This window comes from Lethenteron reissneri, chromosome 12 (assembly GCF_015708825.2).
Source record: "Lethenteron reissneri isolate LAM-NWPU_2019-01 chromosome 12, ASM1570882v1, whole genome shotgun sequence".
NCBI classification, from domain to species: Eukaryota; Metazoa; Chordata; class Hyperoartia; order Petromyzontiformes; family Petromyzontidae; genus Lethenteron; species Lethenteron reissneri.
The window spans coordinates 4,805,792-4,833,307 of record NC_083790.1 but is presented as its reverse complement, the minus strand read 5'-3'; the positions used below and the strand labels follow the sequence as shown (position 1 = coordinate 4,833,307).

General features: G+C 45.6%; 1 protein-coding gene across 1 annotated transcript; it reads left to right on the top strand.

Annotated features, from left to right (window-relative positions):
* Positions 1-404: 404 nt before the first annotated feature.
* Positions 405-25,657, top strand: LOC133341644 (neutrophil cytosol factor 2-like). Its single transcript, XM_061550239.1, has 12 exons — positions 405-691; positions 1,591-1,673; positions 3,930-4,038; positions 9,369-9,503; positions 10,007-10,114; positions 10,280-10,339; positions 14,941-15,013; positions 17,886-17,959; positions 19,247-19,404; positions 22,734-22,848; positions 23,352-23,475; positions 25,467-25,657. The coding sequence occupies exons 1-12, from the start codon at positions 518-520 to the stop codon at positions 25,601-25,603; spliced, it is 1,350 nt and encodes a 449-aa protein (XP_061406223.1). The 5' UTR covers positions 405-517; the 3' UTR covers positions 25,604-25,657.
* The last annotated feature ends 1,859 nt before the right edge of the window (positions 25,658-27,516 follow it).

The window sequence follows — 27,516 nt, the reverse complement described above, 5'->3', positions numbered from 1 at the left end:
GTCTGCCGACAAACGAGTTGCCTTCACGACGCGAAGTTGGCATTGAACTTGAGTCACAAGACGGGATGACTTCAACCTAAATTGTTTTCATTCCGCTTTCTCTTTTACGAAACGCGCAGATGACGGCTGCGGCGGTTCGCGCTTTACGGCCGATTTGTGAATTTCCCCCACCACCCACCACCCCAAAAAAATCCCCTAAAATGTTTGGGTCCCCTTTTTTTAATGAAGTGAGGCACGCCGAAAGTTTCTCGAGTTTGCAGATGGCACGATATCGCCAATTTTTTTCCCCTCTGCCACAGTACCCCCCCACTCCCCTCTCCAAAGCGCTCCTCCTACCGAGGCGTGTCTCCTCTACAAGTCCACGGTGCACATGTGGCACCATCAGTCGAGTCCCAGACCTTGCCCCCACTCACTGCAAGCCACCGTTGTGACACACACCTCTCCTTTCGCTGGCGTGCCCGCGTGCAAGATTATTTTTTTGACGGCGAAGACAGCGGGAGTTGGTGACCTTGGCGACATGCCTCTGGTTGACACCATCCGTCTGTGGGCGGAGGGCGTGGAGGCAGCCGACAGAAAGGACTTTCGCGTTGCGTTCGCCAAGTTCGAGGAGATCATGGAGCCGAGTTCCAAGATTTACTTCAACATTGGCTGCATCAGCATGACGCTGGACAGACTCGGGGACGCCGTGAGAGTGAGTTCGCCCGTCCCGGCGAGCGCCGCGATGTTTACTTGTGCCGGTGGAGAAGTTGACACGCGTTTCGCGATTAATTCAGTGCACATTAAATTATGAGCGCCAAGCAGAAGTCGGCTGTGTGGAAACTTCCACATTCTCCATTTTTTGTGTCATTGCTACGGACGGTTTATTTGACGGACTTTTTACGCTGCACAGTCACCTGACTTCTTTGACGGCGATGACATTGTATCGTTGAAAAATTGCTCAAATGTACGCAGCACCCTGTGGTGTTGTGTTAATGAGAGTGTCGCGAGGCGTGTACGCACGCGCTTGTTACTCTTTGCGTAAGGAGTCGAGGCAGTTAAAAAATTAACCCGTAAAAACAAAGTTTTTCACTATAAATCCTTTATATGCGTGGCATCGGTTTTATTTTATTATTCATTTCTGTTTTTCTTGAGTAAGAGTTTCATTTTTATCACATTGGTATTTAAAATTAAATATGAAATTTTTTTTCCCCTAAAAAGTGGAAAATTTTGGAAACATTTTTTCACGAAAATAAATTGTCACGCACAACGAGTCTGTGTGCAAAATGTCAGCTCGATTGGATCACGGGAAGTGGGTTAAAAAACGACCGAAAGATTTGCACGGTCGTAAGCGCGCAAGCAAGCAAGCAAGTTAACTTAATATAAAGGATTTAAAAATGCGCCAAATGCAGCGCTGCAAAACTGTCGCATGATATGCCTTCCCACGCATTGCCATGTCTGTCGCCAAAGCATGGCTGCAATGCTCGGCCCAATGTTCAAACGACGGCTCCGCAATTTCGTTGCGAGCGGCGGTCGGCTTTCGGCGTCAAAGTTAACTTTGACGTGAATTCCTCCCGCTGTGTGCGGTGCTTTTTTTGGACCTTCGTTCCGCAGGCCTTTGACCGAACCATCGCCAAGGACGAACATCTGGCCGTGGCTTTTTTCCAGAGAGGAGCGGCCTTCCTACGAAACCAACTGTGCGTCCACAGCCACGCAAAGCCACGCATCTCACGGTTCACGCGATACGTGGGGCTTCCACCGCGGTTGGCAGTGGGACGACGTCGAACGGCTTAACGCTGGGCGCGGCTTGCCTGCTGTGATCGAGGCACCCATTCTTCTTCTTGGTTTTTTCGGTAAAGTCACGTAGAAGGGAAGTAATAAAAAAATAAAAAAATATAATAATAAAATAATTCTCACGACGTTTCGGCCACAATGCAAGCAGCAGTCCTCAGGTGAAGACCAGGTCTGTCCCTTTTACGTGACTTTACCGAAAGAACTAAGAAGATGAATCCCTGCAGTCACGAAAGCACCCATTCTTGTTCGATCTCGGAAGCCAAGCAGGGGTTTAGAACCTGTGAGCTCAGCCTGGATGGGTGACCACCATGCAAAAAAAAAATCATGTTGTTGGAAGTCGAAAGGGCTGTGCGGTTGGGCAGCAAAAGGGCACTGCAGCTAAATCCATTGTTGTGCTGTATTTCTATGCTCCCGACCTCCACCAGCCCACGTTGACCGGCGTGGTGAAGTATGGTTAAATTAAACAGCGATGACCCACTCTGCATCGAGAGTCCTTGGTCTGTATTGGTAATTGTTTTATTCCAATGGAGAGTTGGATTTTAATAAATAAATACATTTCCATTAAATGCCAAAATAACTGCTCTTCCCATCGGCTGATGAAGGCCTCCCCAACAATGCACCCAGCACCTGCACACGAGCAGATATCATCCACTCAATCTCCGCACTCGATATACTCTTGGCCGTTTTCCAACCGGGAACTGTCACTAGCTGGTTATTAAAAGGCTCATTATGAGAATGAAATATGTGTACAGTTTAGTTTAGAATTTGTGCAAACTTTATACTGCAATGTGTTAGGCTGCAACGATTGATCAATGAGACACAGGATATTTATTTTCAACGAATGGTGTAAAGAGTGTGTTTTGTTGGGACCATTACTAAAGTTGGGAGATAATGTGAAACTTTCGGCCGTTTGAGGGCATTGATCGACTGTAACATGAAACTCCCATAAATAACCACCCAGTGTGCTGCAAGGCAGAAAGAGGAACCAGTGGAATGGAGAACTTCCACACGTTCGAGACATCATGATTGTTGTGTTCTTTATTTAGCCAGGAGATTAATTCAACCGATTGAGACAACTACAACATCGGCGTCTCTTGTCCAAGGGAGACCTGGGGGTTACATCAAGAATACTTTTTTAAAAAGTGAATATTTGAATAACATTCAAATGTATGCTAAATTTGACAATAAATTAATGCGGTGCACGGTGAATAAGGCTAAGTAAAAAGGTAAATTGCACCTAAACTTATAAATAGAATAAAAACTAGCATTTTGCCCGTCCAACGACGGGTGTATTGCAGTAAATATGAAACTTGCAAGCGAAAAGCAGACCGGGACGTGATATATTCATTGCAATAAATTTATGTGCAATTTGTAAGGGCGCGGTGACACAGATCTATTTCATTTTAAGGTTATAATCCCTTGTTCATCACGACGTCCTTTTGACTTTGATGTCTCAACAGCGTTACGGGGATCACGTGACGTGAGGGTTCTGCCTTTGTAGTGAGGGTTGTGAGTTGACGCCGAGGAGGGGGGAGGAGGCGCCTCGGCCCCCCATGTGGAGTGACGTCACCCACTAATTAATTTAATGGGGGGGGGGTTGTTCATTTGGAGGACGTCACGCGCCACATTAAATACGCCCTACAATGATAATAGTTTAAAGCGATTTTAAGCATGTTTTATTTTCAAAATGGAAATATTGTTTTGGGGGGGGGGGCAGAGCTTTGTGACGTCATATTTGAGGGGGGGGTCTGACTTTTTGTGACGCCGTATGACGAGGGGGGGGTCAAAAATCGTCCAAAATCCCGTGACGTCATTTATGGACGGCCCCTTATCACGTGGAAATTTAGAGCAGCGAAATGCGCAAGTTGATTCTAAACGTGGAAGCAAAAATCGGAGGACCCAGAGATAAATCCACACGATCACGGGGCAGAACATGCAAACTCCACAAATAAACAGGCGTCAGGGCTGGTATCGAACCCACGTCTTCCTGTATACCAGGCGATGTAATTAACATCTCGCCACGGTGGCGTGCTGCAAGAGTAACAACGAAACGACTGACATTCTAAAGAGTGGCACTTTCGTGCAAGGCCGGGCCGAGTGGGGTTCAGGGATGGGGGCAGTGGGCGCTGATTGCCGGTGGTGTCTGGCCGTGTCGCCAGGTATGAGGAGGCACTGCGGGATTTCCAGGAGGCGCACAAGAGGCTCAGAGGCAACACGACCATCGACTACGAGCAGCTTGGGCTGGCCTACAAGCTGCACTTGTGTGTCGTGAGTGCCCACGCAGATACCAACGCTGCCGATTTTTATTCTACCGTCGCAAAGGTGGACAATTGTATCTGTATATTTTTGTATTCGCTGACGACGCGTCGCTATTCACTGTCACCAGCATCATCAGTGGCGTAGCTGTTGAGTGTGCAGGCGGTGCAACTGCACCGGTGCCCATCGGTCAGAGTGGGCCCCGCCGCCGCCGGGCTACAAAGAGGGGGCGGGGCGGGGGGATTTTAGAGGGAGATTCGGTTTTCCAAATTTGAAGTTTTCGTGACTGCAAGGATACATACTCTTAGGTTTTTTGGGAAAGTCACGTAGGTAAAAAAGTTATAATGAAATAACAATAAATGAAAAATAGCCAAATAATTTATACATTTTTCATGTATTATTATTTTATTATTATTATTATTATACTTTTTTACCTACGTGACTTTACCGAAAAAAACCTAAGAGTATTTGGTTTCCCATCTCCTGGGGTGAAATAAAAACTGAGACAATTCGTGGGAAGAAGATGACGTCAATATACTGGAAGAGGGGAGAGCTGCATGCGAATGCGTTGTCTGGAGTGGTGTATTATTTAGCTCCAACAAGAGTCAGGGCTCTTCAGGCCGTGTTCATAGCCACGGCTCGTCTCTGGCTCTTACCACTCAAGGATCAGCTCAGGCTTGAGTCGCTCAAGTTGCTTCCAAAGGACACACGAGTGGCTCAGCCTTGGCTCGGCTCAAACTCAGCTCATGGAAATGCTGAGCGCGGCTGCGACCGTGCCCAGAGCTGGTTCACTTGAGCCTGACTAAACTAAATACGGGCCCTGACGTCCCAGGGAAGATTTTTTTTTCTTCCAGGACAATGTCCTCAACGAGAGGACGATCCTGGGAAAACCAGTACTGTACAGGGTGGGCACCATTCAATTCCCTGCACCACAGCCCATGCCAACCATGCCTCACCACGCGTTGTCATCACGAGCTTCTTCATCATTTTTTGGCGAGCCATCGAACAAAGACGGTCACTGCATCGCGTGTTTTCGGATGCGCTTCTGCGGTCGTAGGAAACGCTCCTCCTTCCGATATTGTGGAGGTGTTTTTGTGTCTGCCGTGTGAGTTTTGTTTAAATCAGGGGCCGACAACTAAAAATAACAATATGTAGACATTCTTTTTCAAATTCGGTACGAAACTCAACAATTCAAGAGCGACAATGCAATGTGAGACGGTGTTCCTGAATAAGTAACGTCACGAATAAGTTCATTAAGAGCCACAATGCAATGTGAATACACAATGCGTGCCTTTTTTTATTTATTTAAAGCTTTCGTGACTGCAGGGATTCATCTTCTTGGTTCTTTCGGTAAAGTCACGTAGAAGTGAAATAATAAAATAATAAAATAAAACTTAATAAAATTAAATTCTCACGACGTTTCGGCCACAAGAAACGTAACGTTGGTGGTGTTCATTCGGACGCTGTCTTTCCGACAGACCTGTTCTTCACCTGAGGACGGCTACTTGCGTTGTGGCCGAAACGTCGTGAGAATTTTATTTAATGTTTTATTTTTATTATTTTATTATTTCCCTTCTATGTGACTTTACCGAAAGAACCAGTGAGAATTAATATATTATTATATTACTTTATTATGTTTTATTTTTATTATTTTATTATTTCCCTTCTATGTGATGACTTTACCGAAATAACCAGTGAGAATTATTATATTATTGTTTTGTTATGTTTTATTTTTATTATTTAACTTCTACGTGACTTTACTGAAAGAACCAAGAAGATGAATGTGTGCCTTACGTCACGAAGAGGTTCATTAAGAGCCGCAGGCTGCCGACCCCCCTGGTTTAAATTTTACAAAGCGATGCAATGTGTAAGATAAGATGAGTGCTTTTTGTTGGGGGTGAGGTTTAAGACAGCCATGAAATTCCACTCCGTCCATCGGCGTTGCCAGCTTTCTCATTCAATCAAGGACAAAAGCAGAACATCGATTGACAAGAAAAAAAAAACGAATTTCTGTCGAAGATCTGAGGCACACTTGTTATACTTGCGCAAGGGGTCAAACAATCATTACTTTCCTACTGACTGGAAATTTAGTAGGATGCCAACTTCGTGTGTGTCCCAGACGCTGTGTAGCGCCATGATTTTTAGGTCAGTATTCAAAATATATGAATTTAAATCTGACCCAATAATTGATTACCGGTAATTTCTATACACCAAAACTACGCACCCTCTCTATCGATTTCCCTCTATCATTACTTCTATTCAGCTACCTATCTTCAGTTCCCATAGGGGAATAATATTCAAATTAACCTCTAATCTAACCTGAACAATTCTCACTTTTTGTTTGTTTTATATGATGATGATGTATGTGGTTGGTGAGGTCGCGGAGTGTTCCACGGGTACGAAATGTTTTATGCAAGCAGCGGATGGTAAAGTGGAATTCTCCACAACAAAGATTGTGTGTTCCGTGTCTGCAATGCAATTTTGAGGGTCGCGGTTATTACTCGCATTCCGGTTCCGCGTGGGGAAAAGAAATCAAAGGCCTCCTTGTCTCACCGGGGCTTGCTGGCAGAACGCCACCCAACGCTGAGCAGTTCCTCCATGTGGACCGGCCTCATATCGTGTATGCGGATGCCAGCAGTGGCGAGATGTTAACTGGCTCGCCTGATGTCCAGGAGATCATGGGTTCGATTTCGATCCTGCGTGTTCTCCCTGTGGTCGCGTGGATTTTCCTCCAGGCCCTCCGGTTTTTAACACGACTTTTAGAATCAACACAAGTTTGGAGTATTTGGCTGCTGTACATTGGCACTTCGTTGGGCTATGATTTGTGGCCAGGTCGCTTCTAAAAATGAGCGTTATAGCGCAGTGGGTTTTTACAAGGTAAAATACAAGGTTTAGTTTTCTTGGTTCTTTCGGTAAAGTCACGTAGAAGGGAAGTAATACAATAATAAAAACATGATAATAAAATAATAAAAATAAACATGATAAAATATTATGTTTTATTTTTATTCTTTTATTACTTCCCTTCTACGGGACTTCACCGAAAGAACAAAGAAGATGAATCCCTGCAGTCACGAAAGCTTTAAATCGAAATTTTACAAGGTTTAGTTTAATGTGTATGGCTGGGCGGTTGACAAAGAGTTGAGTAGGAGTAAAGCAGCAGGGTGACTGCCCAAGATCGAGCTTACAGAAACGTAACGATCAATACACCTGCATTTTTAATGGCGCATTCAGAATTGATATCGCGTACACACAATATCATTGTAAATTGCATTTGTGTACCTTATCTTGCTGGAGAGTGGGGTAGTGGTGGCACGATGAACCTGGTGACCCGAGTTCGATGCCCGGCCACAGCTAACATCGTTGGCGAGTGATATTTGAACCTGCCCTGAATCCCCTGTACGTCAACAAGCTGCACTCACCCATGTGGTGAAGTATGGTCAATTGCTGTATCAAGTATGGTACTTGATACAGCAATTGTGCTGTGACGGTTCCACCTGAAGACGGAAGCTTGTGATGCCTCCGAAACGTCGTGATTTATTATTTTATTTCAATTATTTCTTCTATAATTTATTATTTTTTTGTATTATTGATTTTTTTCCTACGTGACTTTACTGAAAATACCTAAGAGTATGGTCAAAACAATCTCGATGGCTTACGCAGCACGGGAAGGCCTTCATCCAGCAAAGGATTGACAAATGAGGCGTCATTTATAAAGTAATATTTTTACCGTGCAACACGCGGTTAATATAATGATATAACCCACCACATATGTCAACAACACCAACCTTGTAAGGAAAAAATGTCGTATTTGACATTCTAAGCAGTGGCCCTTCTTTCATTCAGCATTTTATTGTGTGTTTCCGGCAGTGTTATTGGTGAATGTGTTGAGTTTGTATAATTTGTGATTGTACACCGCAGAAAATGCAGCAGCAGCAGGTTCACCTTCTGCGTTTTGTTTAATACAACGGATGGGTGGTTGGGTACAGTGTGATAATATCTCGTGCAGTTTCATGATTGCATTCATTTCCTGTATCTCATTTGCATAACTAACCTAGCTAAAATACAATTTTAAAAAATCCGTAAAAAAACTAACTCCAAATGGGATTATTTTAAGAAAACGTATTTAATGAATAAATTACTCTGCTTCATTACCACAATGCAATTGTTATAAAAAAAAAAAACCCACACCCAATGCTTCGAAGATACATTTCTCCAGTTTAAGTTTCTATAAAATTGTGATTTGTTCCACGGATGATCCTGTTAAGCCAATTTCCCCGGCTATGTCACACAGGAGATCCGTGGCGTGTGGGCACAGCATCAGCAACACAACAAAAACTTAAACATTGCAAAGAACAAACACGGAGTCCTAAAGCCTTCCCATGCCACAGTGTTTGGATTTTAATACAACTTTTCGTATTACGGTTGCCACTTTGTCTCTGTTATCTATTCCCTCTTATCTATTCCCTGTCCACTTGAATCTAAAACTCAGCTAAATGATTTTTTGTCTACTTTTACAAATTTGGGTAATTTAAAAAAATCAACGCAATATACTCAGTTTAACCACCAATCTGAAATCAGCATTTCGTCAACCTTCCAAGCTATTATGTATCCCATGGACATTTCCATAAACATTGCCCTTTTCTTTTGAATAAAAAATCATTATAATGATGATAATAGTAATCATTTACAGTCCTTTGTTAATCCTGTTGGATGGAGGCCTCCTCATGCCATGTCAGTCATGAGGGTTAGTTGACCATATTTCACCACACTGGTCAGCATTGGAGGGTAAAGGGACTGCAGTGAACCGGACCAGTTCAGATACCACTCGATACCGATGTTAGCCATTGCCGGCAATTGAACTCTGGTTACTAAATAACAGGCATTATTATGCAATACATAAGCTTACATGGATCATAAATATTGACTTTAAAGTTTTCGTGACTGCAGGAATTCATATTCTTAAAGTCACGTAGATAGGTTAAAAGATAGGTTAAAATATAGGTTAAAAGAAAATAACAAAAAATGACAAAAATATGTTTTTGTTATATTTTGTTATGTTTTGTTAAAAATAACAACAATTTTTTTGTTATTTTTTGTTATTTCCTTTGAACTTATCTACGAGACTTTACCGAAAGACCCAATAATATTTACATGGATCATGATTATCAGCTGCTGTTATCAGTCCACTGCTGGATGAAGGTGCCTCCAAGCCGTCACCATCTCTCACGGTCCTGGCCTTGCAACGATGTCTGGCACCTGCAGATGATGTCTTCGCTCCATCCCCACGGTGGGGGGAGTGCGAGCGAACGTGTAACGATTTCCGACGTATGTTCACCGTCCAGGTGCTACACAATGTGGCACTGGCCCATGCCTCTCTCGGCCAGTGGGTCAAGGCACAGGAAACGGCGCAGAAAGCGAAGGAGGCCGAGTTGCAGCCGCATCAGACCTGCGTGGATCGAGCCTTGGAGGCAGTAAAGGTGACCTCGTGCTAAATGCATCTCGGGAGATTTATTTACATTTTATATTGCATTAAGCTGGGCTCTGGAAATTCAATCACGTTATATTTTTCTTTCTTCCAAATACAGAATAAGGGTCACTTGAGTGTGCACACTTGATCGTTATATTGATTGTACTTAAAATAATTTTTTAATGGACAAAAACAAATTCCTTCGTATTTTTCGTGGCATACAGTTACGCCAGTTTAGAGTGCCATTTAAACGTACGAGTGGTTGCCACGTCACGTTATATTGATTATACAAATAATCGTCCCGTTCGATTTATTTGTTGCGAACGAAGATCACCTCTCAAGAGTCGTGGAATTTGAGCGGTTTCCGCGTATTACGCGAATCTGCCATATTGTGTTTCTGTCCAATATGTGGCCTATGAGTCCGTGTCACCCACACACACACTCCTCGTGTCGCTCCCTGCTAATGCCTTCATGGAATTTCCACCCCCCTCCCCCCCCGGTTTGTTCTTACAGAGGCAGGAGGTGTGGGAGGTGTGCGCCGTGCCTTGCGGAGTCATGTTCCGACCCCAAAAGCAGCAGGTGGAACAGCTGGGCAAGAAGGACTACCTGGGCAAAGCCACGGTGAGACCCCCGAGTCAACCTTCGATCAGTGGCTTCCTCCTCATTGGAAGTTGACACACGTATCCTTCTGCCCTTGTTCCTGTAATAACGAACAAGGTATATGCCAATATTATGAAAGTGATCATAGTTTTGTGGTCTTTTGTTATTTCCTCGCTGCATTTGCAGGTGGTGGCGTCACTGTCTATGAACGAAGACCTCCCGGAGATCACCTCCCAGCAGCCCCAGGTACCTTCAACCCCCTACGAGGCAACAAACTCCACAGACGCAGCCACTTGACTGAGGCAAAGTGTGCATGTGTGTGGACATAATTAAATCAATGTGCACGAGGCTAATAGGCCTCTCTCTCCCCGTGCCTTACACAAAATGTCCGTGTCCGGACCTTTTTGTCCATCTGCTGCAGGATGAGGGCCTTACCACGTTGTGCAGGCCTTTGGTGGTGCTTGACCATACTTCACCACGCTGCTCAGTGCGACTTGGTGAAGGCAGGCAGCATAGATGTTGGGAACGCATACAGTCGCAGTGTAACACGCACGCTTGCAAGGTTCAGAAAGTCTGGTCCCAAAAGCCGTTGCTGTCAATCATGCGTGGCCGACACACTTTTTGTAGTCCTGCCGCAAAAGGCCCAATGAATTGTTTAAAAGCTCCTCTACATAATTCATATTTGAGCGAAAAAAATTATTCCACTTCCATACGGAAGATTTCTGTTGGTAGGTGCAATCCTTAATATGTGTCGTGTATAATAATACTTAGTCACAATGTGTCGCTGTTTGCAAATCCACTGCTGCATGAAGGCTCGCCTACGCCATGTCAGGCATGTGGGTTTGATGGCCATGCGTGACTATGCTTCACCACGCTGGTCAGTGTGGGTTGCCACTATGCTTAGGAATCTTAAAATGTATTTCGCCAGGTTCGTAGTGCAGTGCAGTAACAAATCGTACCACCGTGTCACCCAAACAATGCACAATGCAAAGATAATTGAAAACAGATGTTTTAATTTTTATGCACAGGTGACAGTTTTCAGTAGCTCTTTCATAACATCTTTGTGCAGAAAAAATAAAAGCACATTGTGTATAATTTGGCAGTCGTGTCTGCAAGTGTCATTTCACAGCATGGTTGGGTTCATGAAGAATTCAGCATCGCTTGGCAGGAAATCACTCATTCCCCTGCCGGAATGTGTGTGTCTCCAATGTGTGTGCGTCTCAAATGTGTGTGCGTCTCCAATGTGTGTGCGTCTCAAATATGTGTGTTTCTCCAATGTGTGTGTATCTCCAATGTGTCTCCAATGTGTGTGTGTCTCCAATGTGTGTGCGTCTCAAATGTGTGTGTGTCTCCAATGTGTGTGCGTTTCCAATGTATCTCCAATGCGTGCCCCCAACGTGTGCATCTCCAATACGTGTGTCTCTAATGTCTCCAATGTGTGCGTGTCTCCAATAAAACATTCTTCCTCGGCAGGACAGAGCATTTCATGCAGCGTCTACGTTTAACAAAAATAGACCAAAAATTGATTGTGATGTCTGGTTTATCACATGTTGCCTTGTTTACGCTTGCAACAAAACGAATTGCAATGCCATAACATTATATCTCACCACTGCATATAGCCATAAACATCTTGGTAATGGGTACTAGGTGCAAGTGTTGTCATTGCCTGTTCACAATAATTGCCCAATTTATCAAAACTAATGCCTTAAGCTGTTACCAGCATTGCCTACATGTGTACGTGAGCAATGCTTACCGCTCCTGATTTTTCCACGCAAAAAAAAAAATGGAAGGGGTGGGTGGGGTGAGCATGAAAAAATATATTTAACAAAACAAACGAAAAAAATCACAACGGGCAATGAATCTCGCAAGCAGACGAGGGCCGGAAATTTTTTTTTGCGAATTTTCTGAAAACGACGCTGGCACGCTGCCAGTAATAATCAATAATCGTTGCGTGTTCTCTGATGGGAATACCTGTGGTGCTGTGGGAGAGGTGGAAGGGATGGGCAGCCTCGAGCCGTTACTAAAAGCGTATCACGCCGCGCATGCCACTCGCATGCAAATGCTCGGCCACTCTCTCCCCGCCCGCTGCTGCCATCTCGACCGCCTCCTCTCCAGGGCTCAACAGGCGCTGCTTCTATGGTGGGGGTCACTCACTGCGGTGGTGGGTGGTGGTAGTAGGTGTAAAAATAATAATAACCTCTGGTTTATACAGCGACTCTCATGTTTAAGTATCTCAAAGCGCCGTACATATAAACAAATACAACTGGTACTCACAAGCATAGATACAATCGAAGCGAAAGCCGATAATAACATTGTCAATGACTCCTCTCGAAATTCCAATAAAATGAAGAACTATAATAAAAGCGAATAATTATAGTCGCAGAGTTACTTAATCAGACTTTTTTTTTTTAAATCCTAAGTTACAGGGAATAGCCCACGCAAAAATGTGCGTTTTAAGACGGTGATTTAAAAAAGTGAAACACACTCAGAATCCCGAATGGACCCGAGGAAGGGGGATTCCACAAATCGTGGAGCACAATGAGCCACATAAAGACAAAGATCCCCCGTATAGCCTTAACAGCCTGTAGGGGCAAGTGCTGTTAGCGAGCACCTATGAAGGCCGGAACGGTACACGAGGGGGTGGGTGGCCAGCACCACGCCCGACCGCCTTTGTCTCCCCAGTGACGATGTTTACACATCGCACCAGGTACTCATTTGAGGCTGAGTCGACCTAGGGGAGGGCCCATGACCGGTTCAGATAATCGTCACCGGTGTTGGCCGTGAGCTGGGATTCGAACCCAGGTGGCCGAGTTCATTAGCGCAGCGCGCTAACCGCTACACCACCGCTCCCCATACACACACCCCTCCCTCCATCCATCTCCCACGTCCTCCAAAGAGCCCCCCACTCCATCCCCCACGTCCTCCAAAGAGCCCCCCACTTCATCTCCCACGTCCTCCAAAGAGCCCCCCACTCCATCCCCCACGTCCTCCAAAGAGCCCCCCACTCCATCCCCTACGTCCTCCAAAGAGCCCCCCCCTCCATCCCCCACGTCCTCCAAAGAGCCCCCCACTTCATCTCCCACGTCCTCCAAAGAGCCCCCCACTCCATCCCCCACGTCCTCCAAAGAGCCCCCCACTCCATCTCCCACGTCCTCCAAAGAGCCCCCCACTCCATCTCCCACGTCCTCCAAAGAGCCCCCCACTTCATCTCCCACGTCCTCCAAAGAGCCCCCCACTCCATCCCCCACGTCCTCCAAAGAGCCCCCCACTCCATCCCCCACGTCCTCCAAAGAGCCCCCCACTCCATCCCCCACGTCCTCCAAAGAGCCTCCCACTCCATCCCCCACGTCCTCCAAAGAGCCCCCCCCCTCCATCCCCCACGTCCTCCAAAGAGCCCCCCACTCCATCCCCCACGTCCTCCAAAGAGCCCCCCACTCCATCTCCCACGTCCTCCAAAGAGCCCCCCACTCCATCTCCCACGTCCTCCACAGAGCCCCCCCCCACTCCATCTCCCACGTCCTCCAAAGAGCCCCCCACTCCATCTCCCACGTCCTCCAAAGAGCCCCCCCCACTCCATCTCCCACGTCCTCCAAAGAGCCCCCCCACTCCATCCCCCACGTCCTCCAAAGAGCCCCCCCCCACTCCATCTCCCACGTCCTCCAAAGAGCCCCCCCACTCCATCCCCCACGTCCTCCAAAGAGCCCCCCCACTCCATCCCCCACGTCCTCCAAAGAGCCCCCCACTCCATCTCCCACGTCCTCCAAAGAGCCCCCCCCCACTCCATCTCCCACGTCCTCCAAAGAGCCCCCCACTCCATCTCCCACGTCCTCCAAAGAGCCCCCCCCACTCCATCTCCCACGTCCTCCAAAGAGCCCCCCCACTCCATCCCCCACGTCCTCCAAAGAGCCCCCCCCACTCCATCTCCCACGTCCTCCAAAGAGCCCCCCCACTCCATCTCCCACGTCCTCCAAAGAGCCCCCCCACTCCATCCCCCACGTCCTCCAAAGAGCCCCCCCACTCCATCCCCCACGTCCTCCAAAGAGCCCCCCCACTCCATCTCCCACGTCCTCCAAAGAGCCCCCCCCACTCCATCTCCCACGTCCTCCAAAGAGCCCCCTGCAGGACGATCCGTGCTCTGATGGGGGATTGCGCGCCACGCGAGCGCCGTCTGGGCTCTCAATGGGAATGGTTTTTTTTCTATTCCTCCCTTGTCAGCCCCCTGCCTGACTCGGTGTGTGGGCGATGCAACGCGCGCACGCGCGCACGCACGCGCGCCCCATGTGCGCATGCTGCGACTTGCATGGGGTGTGGTTCGAAATACACGCACAACGCGCAAAAAAAAATTACATCAGGGCGGCAAGTCCCGAGTTGAAAGTCCCCAACCAAAGAGCGAAGTTGTGATGAATTCCTTGAAGGTATATTATTACCCGTCGTTGGATGATTTTTTTTGTGGATTTATAAATGGTAAAAAAAAAATGCGCGTCGGAGGAATTCGCCGCTGCATTGCAATTCCGCGTTAGTTGCCGATGTAATCGCGTTTTGTGTATTTTCGTGGTGCCTTTGTAACTCTCCCCTGCATAATTCATGCAGCCCTTTCCGCTGATATTCAGGTTGCAAAGAGTAGGCTCTCTTGCTATTAATTGTTTTCTGTCCATCGTACCAATGTTGTGTGCCGTGTCTTTTGAGAGTACAGTAGCAGCAGTGCTGTGGCTGTATACGCCACTGTTTCCTTGTGAGTGAGGAGGCTGCTGCTGATGCTGTTGTCGGTGGCGGCTGTAAGCGGCGGCTTGTCACTGGGTGTTGTCTCGACATTTCCGTGGCTGCTGTTGTTGTTGTGGTGGTTGCAGGGCGGGAAAAAAAGAAATCTGAAAATTCCTGCACCACCTGTGAAGGAGCCTCCACCCAGACCCCCTGCGTCCGGTACTTTCATGTGATGTTAACAACATTGTTTTAACCCTGCCAGGGGACATACATACCGCGAAATGAGATTCTCAACATGATCCCACGACTGACTGTGTCGGCACACCTACACCTATCTTTTCTTCAAGTACATTTTGGTCTCAAAACACTGGATTTTGTTGTGTGTGCGTGTAACAATCACATACAAACATGATCATGTTCTTGGTTTTTTCGGTAAAGTCACATAGAAGGGAAATAATAAAATAATAATAAAAACATCATAAAATACAATTCTCACGACGTTTCGGCCACAACGCAAGCAGCCGTCCTCAGGTGAAGAACAGGGCTGTCGGAAAGACAGCGTTAAATGGAAATTTAACGTTATCATGGTTTACAAAACGTTTTTTTTATTATATTAACAAGGCATCGGACGCTTTCTGCGCAGTAAAAAGAGACTTTCACTTGGGAGAGACAGGAGAAAGGGCGCAACCAATTTCTTAGGAACCTTGGCGTCAACTTCAAATAACCACCCAAAATTTATCATAGTGCTTTCTCAATCAAAAGAGCATTGTCCTGAGCCAGATGTGTCCATTCCACATTTCTATGGTGGAGGGAAAGTATTTCCATAGTGTTTAAGACCCATAGTTTATAGGGGTCCTTTAGAACAGTGTTGCCTCAACTCGAGTCCTCACGACCCCTCACAGTGGAGCTTTCCATGATTACCAACCATCAGGTGCGTGCAGTGTGCAGCGGCTTTTTCACCTATGCGGTATTCCAACAATTACACAAAAGCAGACGGTTGTTGGACGGTGATGAATGGAGCTAAGAAACGCCGATGTGGATCAGTCGCCTTGACTTCTAGTCCTAGTTCCAACACTTTGGCCGTTGTCTCCAAATTCGTGAGCTGGAAAGTTGGTGTGGCGATAGAGATAGACGACATCGTGGGGACGGGGGGACACGGACGACAGGGGGCAAGAGAGTGTGAGGATCTTAGGAATTGAGGACCATGTTGGGTCTTCTTCTTGGTTCTTTCGGTAAAGTCACGTAGAAGGGAAATAAGCGTCAGACGCTGTCTTCCCGACAGACCTGTTCTCCACCTGAGGACGGCTGCTTGCGTCGTGGCCGAGACGTCGTGAGAATTATTTTATTATGTTTTATTTTTATTATTTTATAATAATATATTAATTCTCACTGGTTCTTTCGGTAAAGTCACGTAGAAAGGAAATAATAAAATAATAAAAATAAAACATAATAAAATTCTCACGACGTTTCGGCCACAACGCAAGCAGCCGTCCTCAGGTGAAGAACAGGTCTGTCGGAAAGATAGCGTCCGAGTCAACACCACCAACGTTACGTTTACTTGTGGCCGAAACGTCGTGAGAATTTTATTTTATAATGTTTTATTTGTATTATTTTATTATTTCCCTTCTACGTGACTTTACCGAAAGAACCAAGAAGATGAATCCCTGCAGTCACGAAAGCTTTAAATCGAAATGTTGAGTCTTGTCTGGTCTTGGGAAAGAGGGATGGAGGGTAGGGGCGGAACTGCCTTTGATGCAGGCCTTGCCCTGGGCCCTTGAGGACAGGCCGTGAAGGCCATGCATGGGTAGGGGTGCACCTGCGATATATAAACACACACACGCATGCGAAGCCAATATTTTCCCTTTGTCAGTGATAGCATTGTTGTTCGTGGCTTTTCTGTGGAAAATATGCTCAAGGACACGCTCCAGATTCTGCTGTGAGGAAGGAAGAGGGTTTGGTGATTGTAATATGGACAAAATCAAGAGGCCCCTGCATATATACCATGCTATATATATTTATATACATGCCATACTATATATATTTTTAATTGACCCGGAATATCTTTAGCACACATTTTTCCATGAAACACAGTTCATGCAGCTGCATTGAATCAGTAGGTTTCTGTCCTGAGATCTCCGCAGTTTTTTTGACGGAGGAAAGCAGTGGGGGGAACAACAGTTCAATGCCGTTCATAATTTCCCCAGATAAAATGTCGCCTGGGATTCTGCTTGCTTTACACAGTACATGCAATAAATAGATTGTTCAGCTTTTAATACCATTGTAACATATATCACATATGTAATATCCACAGCTTAGGATGAACATACAGCAGCAACGATTTAAAATACATAATGATAACCGTTAATTTATCTGGAAAAGACTCACGAAGCCACACCACGTTTGGTTTTCAGCAGGGTCCTGCCCTTGGATGTTTGGCATGTGGTAAGGGAAACTGCCGGTGCACTTGCACGTAAAAGCTCCGCACAGATAGATTTAAGAATCCATCACTCTGCTGCCATCTCAGCCCGAGTCTGACTGCACAAAAACAACAATGTTAAATATGGTTTGGCACTTTGGCTCAATTTCAGCTCTGAGAATTTAAAATATTGGCTTTAAAATCGTGTGGCAAATGATTCCCGCTATAACGGGGAGGTGGGGAAGCTTTGTCTCTTAAGTGTAGCTTAGAGATCACTTGAAGAGATCTCATAAGCAGTTGTGTGATATCTCTATCCGTCGACTGTTTTATAACACGTTGTAAAACACCTTCCCCAGCAAGAGTTGCAAATGGGATTCGTTATCTCACGACACGACGCCCGTAGCACAATCAGGATACATTTGGGGCACAGTACAAAATAAATAAAACATAAAATAGCAACCTGCAGATGTTAATGCAAGTGTGGGCCTCTTGGGACGGACGATGATCCAGATCTTTGTGACATTCTGTGGTGGCTTTGTGTGTGTTGCACGTGCCTGAGAGGGTTACTTTGTGGAGAACCATCCTTTGATTTTGCCAGCCACCCATTAATTTCATGGCTGTTGTTGTCGCTGCTGTTGCTGTTGCTGGTGGTTTTTTTTCTCTCCCAACATTAAGAGGAGGGACAACGCCAGAAGATGGTTTCCAATCCACCTGCTCGAGCTCCACCTGTGCCTCTATTCCCCAGTCAGGTGCGTGACTCAACTTACAAGACACTTGCGATGAGAGTGGGGGGTTCTTCAGTCCGGTATAGGGACTCGATGGGCTCAGCTACTCCACGACTCCTGGCTCGAAATTATAGTTGTTACTCTGCAATAATATAAATTTACATTTGTAAGGTGCATTTCATCCGTACATCCTCCGAATATCACGGCCGGCTACGTACGGTGCAAAACAAGTTCAACATACATATGAAAGCATGAAATAAACAGAATGAGAGTAAACGGTTTAGAACTAGGGGGTAAACGCCAATTTAAAGATTAAAATCAAGATTAAAGATGTGAATTTTCATGGCAGACGTCAACACAATTCATGATACTAATCTAACAATTCTGATTGTCTTCTTAGCAAAGACAAAGCATTCCAAAACTTGGAAGCTGCTTATCATCAAAATAATGATGTATCAAGGAATCGGACTGAATTCCAGCTGTGAGAATTTAAATATATTGGTTCAGCTGATATTCTTCATCGACCAATCTCATAGCAGAGTGTGTGCGCAAGCGCCACCGCCTGTTGTATAGGGACAATTCGTCCACTTGGAAGGGTTTTTCAGACGAGGTTTTTCAGACGAGGTTTTTCAGACGAGGTTTTTCAGACGAGGTTTTGTGAAAATCTCTCAGTGCAGCCATTTTTCATGCACACACACATACACGGGGCCACGTAGTTCAGTGAGATTTCCGAATGGATTATTTGTGTCCTGATGTGGAATGCTGACAGAGCACCCGGGAATTAAATTGTAAAAAGGCGAAAAAAACGTACAATACATTTTACCTCAAATAACGATTCTGCATGATAAACTGTATAGGGCATTATATTGATGTTCTATTTCCATACTTCATATGACGAGTCTTCGATGTCCATATATATTGTTTAGAAAAAGCTAAACAGGCATGTTTTGGGGCAGAGTATATGACCGAAAGATGGAACTAATTAATTAGAAACAATATCTTTAATAAACACCATCTCTCTCTGGTCACAATTAGAGTTGCCACCTGTTCTGGTCTTCCCAGGATTGTCCACTTTTGGAGGCAGCTGTTCTAGAAAATAAAATAAAGTCTTCCTGGAACATTAAAAGTCCCAGCTTTTGTCAATTGCATAATAATACCCTCCTCGGGACAATCCATTGACATGCTGTGAAAATTGGGGATAATTTTTGGCAGCGAGGACTGCTTTGATCTCACCACGAGTTGTGGATAATATTTGGAGGCAATAACCGCTTTGATGATTTACTTACGACGTGTGCCCAATAAATATGGAAGGACCCTCGTTCAGAGGTGTCCCTGCAGATGCCTATCACCGTGGAGCTGCATTTCACCCAAACGGTCACCATGAGAGCCAGGCCTGGCATGAGCTACGCGGACTTCCTGGCATTAATCAGCGAAAAGGTCAAGCAGCCCGAAGAGAGACTCCAGCTCAGGTAATTACATAAACAGTCCCCCCCCCCCTCCGCGCCATTTCGTAACACACAAATGAGCAGCATTTTACTTTTGGCAACAATCGTAGTTTTTTTCTTTTTTAAACCGCTGCCCCATGCGTTCAAGATTAACTGCGAGACAAAAGTCAACAAAGCAATTCACTTGGCCAATACTTTAAAGCCGTTAAGTTTTCCCTCCCCAAAAATATATAGCAATCATTTACGGTCGTTTATCAAGCCACAGCAGGGATGAAGGCCTTCCTGCCCACACTATTCACTTATGGGAGTTTGTTTAACACGTAGGCTTTCGCGACCAATATCATACATATTAGAGCTTTTTTTGGGTTAGATCGCGTAAATAGATAAATGTGTCGTTAAAACCTGCCACCACTTGTCATGTAAACAGGACATGCCAATTCGTCACTAGTACAGGTGTGTTGGAGAGCCAAGCCACAACATTTACAATCTGAGTACGACGTTACGCCAGTAATTACAACCAGCTTCATCAGGCGACAGCCAGATTTTTGGAGAAGTCCACCTGTTTCGTCCGTTATATAGAGGCGTAAATGTGGTGGCCACGCTTCTGCGCTCTTGCACAAAGTGGGGGGGGGGGGGGATCTAATCCAAAAAAACTCTATTATCATAGGTGTTTGTTTGGCCATAGTTAACCTGGCTGGTCAACGCGGTTTGTGAATAATGGGGCAAAGCACCGGTTGGGTTATCACGAGCCACTGATGTTGGTCGTGGCCAGGAATCATACTCAGAACACCACCCTCCCAAATAGGACCTTGTGGCTAAGATCGAGATCTTATCAGTTTACTGTCTGATACGTACCGTACATTGTGATGCCTTACATTGAATTAATATTTGACAGAGTGAGATTGAATGGGGGCTCAATCCCGTCCTCTCCACACATCCACTCGGTGCTTTGGATACAAATATCAAAATTCGTGGAAACACTTTCAATTTAGTTTCTCTCAACTGTGATAGAGCGCTGTGGACTGTGGCCTCTGCATGACCTCGGTGTGTTTTTTCCTGTTTCTCTCCCTGGGCAGCATAGCGGAGCAGTCGAGAGCATTTGCTAGTAATTAATCTAACAACAGCCCAGTTTGCAACAACAAAATAGCACAATCATCAAAATGCAAATTATAACCATAATGCAGAGGCAAGCACTGGTGACGTGCATCTGAAGGGCAAGCGGAATACATGTGGCGCGTGTCACGTTGCGTAAGAACATTCAGGGAGAGTTGCGTTCCCGAGGGTAAAAAAGATATCATCATTTTAGTCGAGTGACCTGCATGCACGGAGAATATGGAGGAGACCAAGTACATACGTCAACTGTTATACCAGAAGAAGGCCAGTTGGTCGAAACATTAAGACCATTGTTTCCTTTCATGAGCAATTTTTATTTAATTTAGTTGTGGTATATTGCTGAAACAGCATCTGTTGGGTCACATTGATATAAAAAAAAAACTTTAATTTACAGCGCTTTAGCATACGACTGCTTGGATGAGGGCCTCCCCACGCCGTGTGGGTCATGGGGGTTGTTTGACCATACTTCACCACTTCGGTCAGTGCCGGGTGGTAATTATTGTTGCATTTCACTAAATAAAAAAAGTAGTGTAGTTGCCGTGTAAATATTATTTTTGTATGATCCCTGTGTAATCTTACCGTTGCTGATTTATGAATTAAAAACAAATATTCTCTCTTGTTTTTTTTTGCGGGGGTTGGGGGGCGGGGTGGGGGTACATTTTATTTTGTGGTGGTAAAAGTTTACATAATGGAACACCCTTCACATGTAACCTAAGCCTCCAATTTTAAAGTGACACTGTACAGCAACGGGCCATCCACCGCCTTAAAACGCAATACAAAAGTACAACCATGCAGTGACGCACACATTACGGAGTCGCGCGACCAGCGAGTGTGACTATAATCATTATATTATTCAATTTAACACGTAGGCTTTCGCGACCAATATTATTCATAATCAACGTTTTTGGGTTTAGATCGCGTTATTTATAAATGTGTCGTAACCCTCCACCACCCGACACGGCCAATCAGTAAAAAAGTGTCACGTTGACAAAAAACAAATAGTTCACTGCTTTAGCCCACAGGTTTGTTGAAGCGTGAAACCACAACATTTATTACCCGATGATGCTGGATGCAATTACCAGCGAAACGTCGTACTCAAATTGTAAATGTTGTGGTTTCACGCTTCAACACACCGGTGGGCTAAAGCAGTGAACTATTTGTCTTTTGTCAACGTGACACTTTTTTGCTGATTGGCCGTGTCGGGTGGTGGAGGGTTACGACACATTTATAAATAACGCGATCTAAACCCAAAAACGTTGATTATGAATATTATTCATTATAGAAACGTAATACTGCTCTCCCCAGCTCTATTGGCAGTCCAATGCCTCCCGATGCTGCGTTGGTGGTCATGGGGGTTGTTTGACCATACTTCACCACTTCGGTCAGTGCCGGGTGATGAAGGAGGAGCCTAGGATCGGTGCAGATATCACTCGGCACTCACGTTGTTCATGGCCATACTTCACCACATCGGTCAGTGGCCACGAATGGAACTCAGATGACCCGATTCAGAGCGCAGCGCACTCATGATTGTACCATAGCTTCTGCTGCACTGATTTCTACTTACATACAAAACTATCTTTCACTTACTTCATTTAGAGTCGTTTACGGTGGAGCAGTAGAATAGTTGTTAGAGTGACGCGCTATGAACCTGGTGACCATATTTTTTATTCCTTGCCACGGATAACATCAGCATCAAGTGATATCAGAACTGGTCTTTTCCTGATGATTGTTTTTTTACCCTTTAATCTGGCAAAAAAACTGACACCTTTTTTACGAGGAGTCATGTTTGCATAGACCACAATACCTGCAGTCATAATGCAAACAAAAAGGCGTCATCTGGTCCAACACCATGTGAGACTAGGCTCTAAGGAAAGCTGTCTCGGGTGTGGACCAATCAACTTCAAGGACAGTGCATATATTATCAAAGTTATGTTTTTTGCTTGCATTATGACTGCAGGTATTGTGGTCTATGCAAACATGACTCCTCGTAAAAAAAGGTGTCAGTTTTGTTGCCAGATAAAAGGGTAAAAAACCAATTATCATATTTTTTACTGGCAAATGAGGTTCTAATGGTGGTCTTTCCCTCTTCCCCCCACACCCGCACCCACTTTCATCTACCCGCACTGACTGGCACGGTCAAGTATGCTCAAAATGTGGCTGTACACAGCACCAGTATTCCTACAGCGCGGCATAAAGTCACGCGTCTACCTCTCGCGTCGCACCCACTCGCCCTCTCGCAGCTACAGGATGGAGGGGAGCGGTGATTCCGTTCCCATGACTGGAGACGTTCAGATGCAGAGGCTGTGGGACAGAGCCCGCAACGGGAAGCTCACTCTGTGCTGCCAGCAGCTGCGGGTGAGTCCAGTGCACAGCGCAACTACACAGCACCTGCCGCACACCCCAATTACATAAAACCTGGCTGCCACATTCCTGGAAGGCTCAACGGGGACACAGAGTTAAGTTGGCGGCCCACCCCTCTGCCAAGCCTTGCCCAGTTTTACATCGCGATGCCCACTCGGCCACTAGCTCCGTCTACTCCCCTGCCAACCGCCACCCACTTCTCCGGCAATGTCTCCCTTTGCCCGTGTCATGAGTCGAGCGTGAAGCCCGAACAATGTTCACCGGGACAAAAGACCGATTTTCACAAAAGCTTTGGAGGGATACTGAGACAACCATCTGCAACCACCAGGACTGCCCTGCCCCTGGCCAGACCGTGACTTTCGATCGCCTCGGCTTATCTTTTGATATTTCCACGTTGATAGATAGAGGGAACAAACAAACGTAAAATAAAATCCCAGAGCCCCTGCAACCGTGAGGTGAGACTGTGGTGCTGTCGCTGTGCCGTGATTGTCGCGGAGCCGGGGGAGACCGCTGCGGACGAACACGTGCTGAGACGAGTCGTGGCTCTCTGCGATTACGACGCCAAGGAGCCCGGGGACCTCGGCTTCCGAGAGGGCGACATCATTCGCGTCATCTCGGAAGGTGACCTCTGACAACCCTGTTTTCCTATCCCCTAACCGAATCCCGCAAGGTGCGGGGATATAACCGGATCGGGTAAAGATGTCTAAACGTACTAATAGGGTTTTTCCCCTTTTTTCTGGCAACAAAACTGACATCTTTTGCAAGGCATCATGCTTACATTAACCACAATACTTGCAGTCAAATGCAAACAAAAAACAAAACTCTGATGACTGAAAGTATTGTGGTTAATGTAAGCATGATGCCTTGCAAAAGGTGTCAGTTTTGTTGCCAGAAAAAATGGGAAAAACCCTATTAGTATATTTTGGTACTGGCAAAGGAGGTCCCATGATGTCTAAACGTGTTCGCATGTGCAGCCCTCTTTGTCAATCCACTGCTGGGTGAGGGTCTGCCAACGCTGTTGTGGGTTGTTTGGCAATACTTCATCGTTCTGGTCGGTGTGAGATGGCGAGAGAGGAGAGTATGGATTTTGTTCCACTGTTCCCTGATGCTCACAGCGCGGTGGCTTACGACAACCTGGCGTGCATGGAGGTCACCCATCTAGGCACTATCCAGGCTGAAATCTGCTGAGCTTCCGAGATCCGAGCTGGCCGGATGCATTCCCGGCGATTGATTTGGCCACAGGTCATCACATGCACTTGAGTGTTTTGAAACAAATATTTAGATAATTGATTTGGAGTGGGGGGTCGGAGCAGTTCCCACCGAACTGAGTTTGAGTCCCGGTCACGGCTAACGTCGGTGGCGAGTGATATCCAAACTGGTTCTGGGCGCCACTCGTACCGACCAGCCTGGTGATGTGTGATCAAGCAAGCCCCCACGACTGACATGGCGTGGAGAGGCTCTCATCCATCTGTTGATTGACAGAGGATTTTCCAAAAATAAATACGTCATTTAATTTGGAGTCAATATTTTTTTACATTTATTTCCTTATTTCCCTTCATATAATAGTAGTAAATAAAACAAATGGTGACACATAATAGACAGGGGTGGAACGATACAGCCACGCGCCTTCCCACTGTAAATTGACGAATTGTCACAATTCACGGTCATGATTTGATTCACGAATGAATCCCTTTTAACATTTGCGGTGAATGATGGCGCCTCTAGCAGCTGCTGGGGTCACGTGACCCATCAGATACGACACGCGCATCGACACACAATGGTCTCTATTGCACACTATTCGATCCAAATACCGTGAGTTTCGGAGTCGATCTTAATCAGCGGAACGTTGCATCATTGCACCCCAAGTAACACGCACGCACACCCACACACTGAAATGTTGTGTGGCTACATCAAAACGAATGTGCCAAGAATGAGATTAGATGCAGAAGGCATGGTGCGAAATCAATGTTTTAAGGTCGGATTTGGAACAAGACAGTGAATTTCATGCATGAAATGGGCAGTGGCAGGGCATTGACAGGACAACATTTAGAAAAATACTCTCTTCTCGGTACAAATGAGACAAGTGGGTGACACGACACATGTTCTCGCTGTTGAACAAGTAAACCCGTAAAAACAAAGTTTTTCACTCTAAATCCTTTATATGCGTGGCGGCTAGAGTCCTCTCGTCCTCTGGCTTCAGATGGCTGCCACCTATGGGTCAGATGATTGTCTGCCAGTATTAAGCAATTGGTAATTAAATATTTAATTTGTTTTCCCTAAACAGTGTAAAATTTTGGGAATTTTTTTTCACGAACATTAATTGTCACGCACAACGAGTCTGTGTGGAAAATGTCAGCTCGATTGGATCACGGGAAGTGGGTTAAAAAACGAGCGAAAGATTTGCACGGTCCTAAGCAAGCAAGCACGCAAGCAAAGCAAGCAAACTTAATATAAAGGATTTAAAAAAAAAGATATACCGTAGTATGTTTGAAAGTAACATTTTTCGTGTCGCCTTACCGGTCATGCCACTTAACGTTGTGCTCCACGCACGCGCGTGCGTGTGCGTGTGTGCGTGCGCGCGTGTGTGTGCGTGTGTGTCTTTGTCCACGCAGTCAACAGTAATTGGTTGGAGGGACGTTGCCGTGGGAACGTCGGGATCTTCCCAACAAGCTTCGTGAGACGTCTGCGTGGCGGTGAGCCGAGAGATGTAACCACGCGAGACGAGGAGCTGCAGCTCAGCGTCGTTTGAGAAGCTTGCACGAGCAGTGGCGTTCGAGTATCAGCCTGCTGACGATGTGGGGGCACGCGGGGTGGGGGGGGGATAGCGACGACTTGCAGGGAAATTTATTTTACAATATGTCCTCAAAATGTCAGCACGACAAGCAGTGCATTTGGACATATTACAGGGCTGCGGACCAGGGTATTGTGATTTGCCGCTGTGCGAATTGTCATTCGATAACATATCTCGCGGTAATACTGTGGTGCCACTTTCTAAGCGGATGTTTGAGATATTTACATCGCGTCCCATGGAGAGAGAGAAAAAAAAAACACGCTTTTAACTTGCGTAGGTATTTTGCGGCTGTGCCGCACGGCTCTGCGGTGTGTCGTCGGGTGCTCGTGTCGGCGCCACGTCCGACGTTTCGCGCCATGTCGCTGGGAGCTTCGATTTTCTTTTTTTATCTCGTGAAGGTTGCTGTAGAAGCTTCCCAGCGCGTGGCGCGAAACGTCTGACATCGCGCCCAAGCAACAACGACATCACATCGGAGAGCATGTAGTTTACTTTCTCAGAGAGTTAGGTTAATTTATTGAGAAAAGTTAATACCTTGTGCACATAAGACATGTTGGTTTCTGTCTGAAAATAAAATGTCAAGACACAAAGTTTTCGTGACTGCAGGAATTCATATTCTTTGGGTCTTTTGGTAAATTCACGTAGATGGGTTCAAAGAAAAGACGACCGCTTGTGTTGTGATCGAAACGTCCTAGTTTTTTTGTTATTTTCTTTGAACCTATCTACGTGACTTTAACGAAAGACCCAAAGAATATCAAATGTCATGTCGTGACCGCTCATGTTGATTGTATTTAATTGGTTCGATGTTTCTATGGAAATTTTAATTCGGCTATGAAATATCAACATACATCTAATGGAAGTGCTCAAAACTAACACGGTGCCATTTGAGTTAACTACCGAATTGTGTTTTAACATATCTACCATGTTCATAAATGTATACCACTGCAACTATATCAACTGAGCTTATGAAAGACGTAAGAGTTGTACCCGATGAGCAATTCAGACATTCAATGACTATATGCAATTAAATGCATTATATTATGGACATCTATCAGCTTTAAAATGTAACCAAGTGTAATATCAATCAATTTGTATGTTCGTTTATGCTGAAGCAGCAATGCCTTTAATCATCAATATGCACATGCATTCAGAATTTAGGTTAATTTTTTGGTTACATTTGTTCAAAATGTAATGATTAAATGTATTGCAAATAAATCTCTCTTCATTTGCTTCATTCCTTATGCATGACATTGCAGTGTTTTCCACGTAAATTGTGCTATGACCGTTTGATTCATACCCATCGTGCCAACCATCTCAGGAATTACGATGCAGCTGCTGAATACGATATGCAGTGTACAGCACGGGGCATTAACAATTTAAACTCTAATGGTCGTGGATGGTACTCGTAGGAGCAATAAATAGAGGCACTGTATAGCTTCATAAGCCCTGTGGCCCAATACCTCCTCATCTGAACTAAAAATCCCATTATCACATGGGATCATATGCTTGGACTTTATCCATATGCTTCATTCTGTGTTTTCTCCCTCGTCACTTCCACTCTGCTCATATTGAGAATCATAACACTTACACACACACACCTATATACACACACACACTTACATTATCTATAGACTTACAAACCCACAGACTCGCGTAGACTTACATGATTCATAGACTGACATACATATCCACTGGCTAACATACACGTCCATGATCCATAGACATAACATTTTGAAATCCAAAAGTCCCACAGGATCTCCCACCTCACCCTCCATCTCCCTTCTCTGTTACTTTTGCCCTGCACCGCACCGGTGGCATCTCCACGCCTATTTCAATCGCATCTGGTTTCTCTCTTTCTCGACACACTCTCAAAC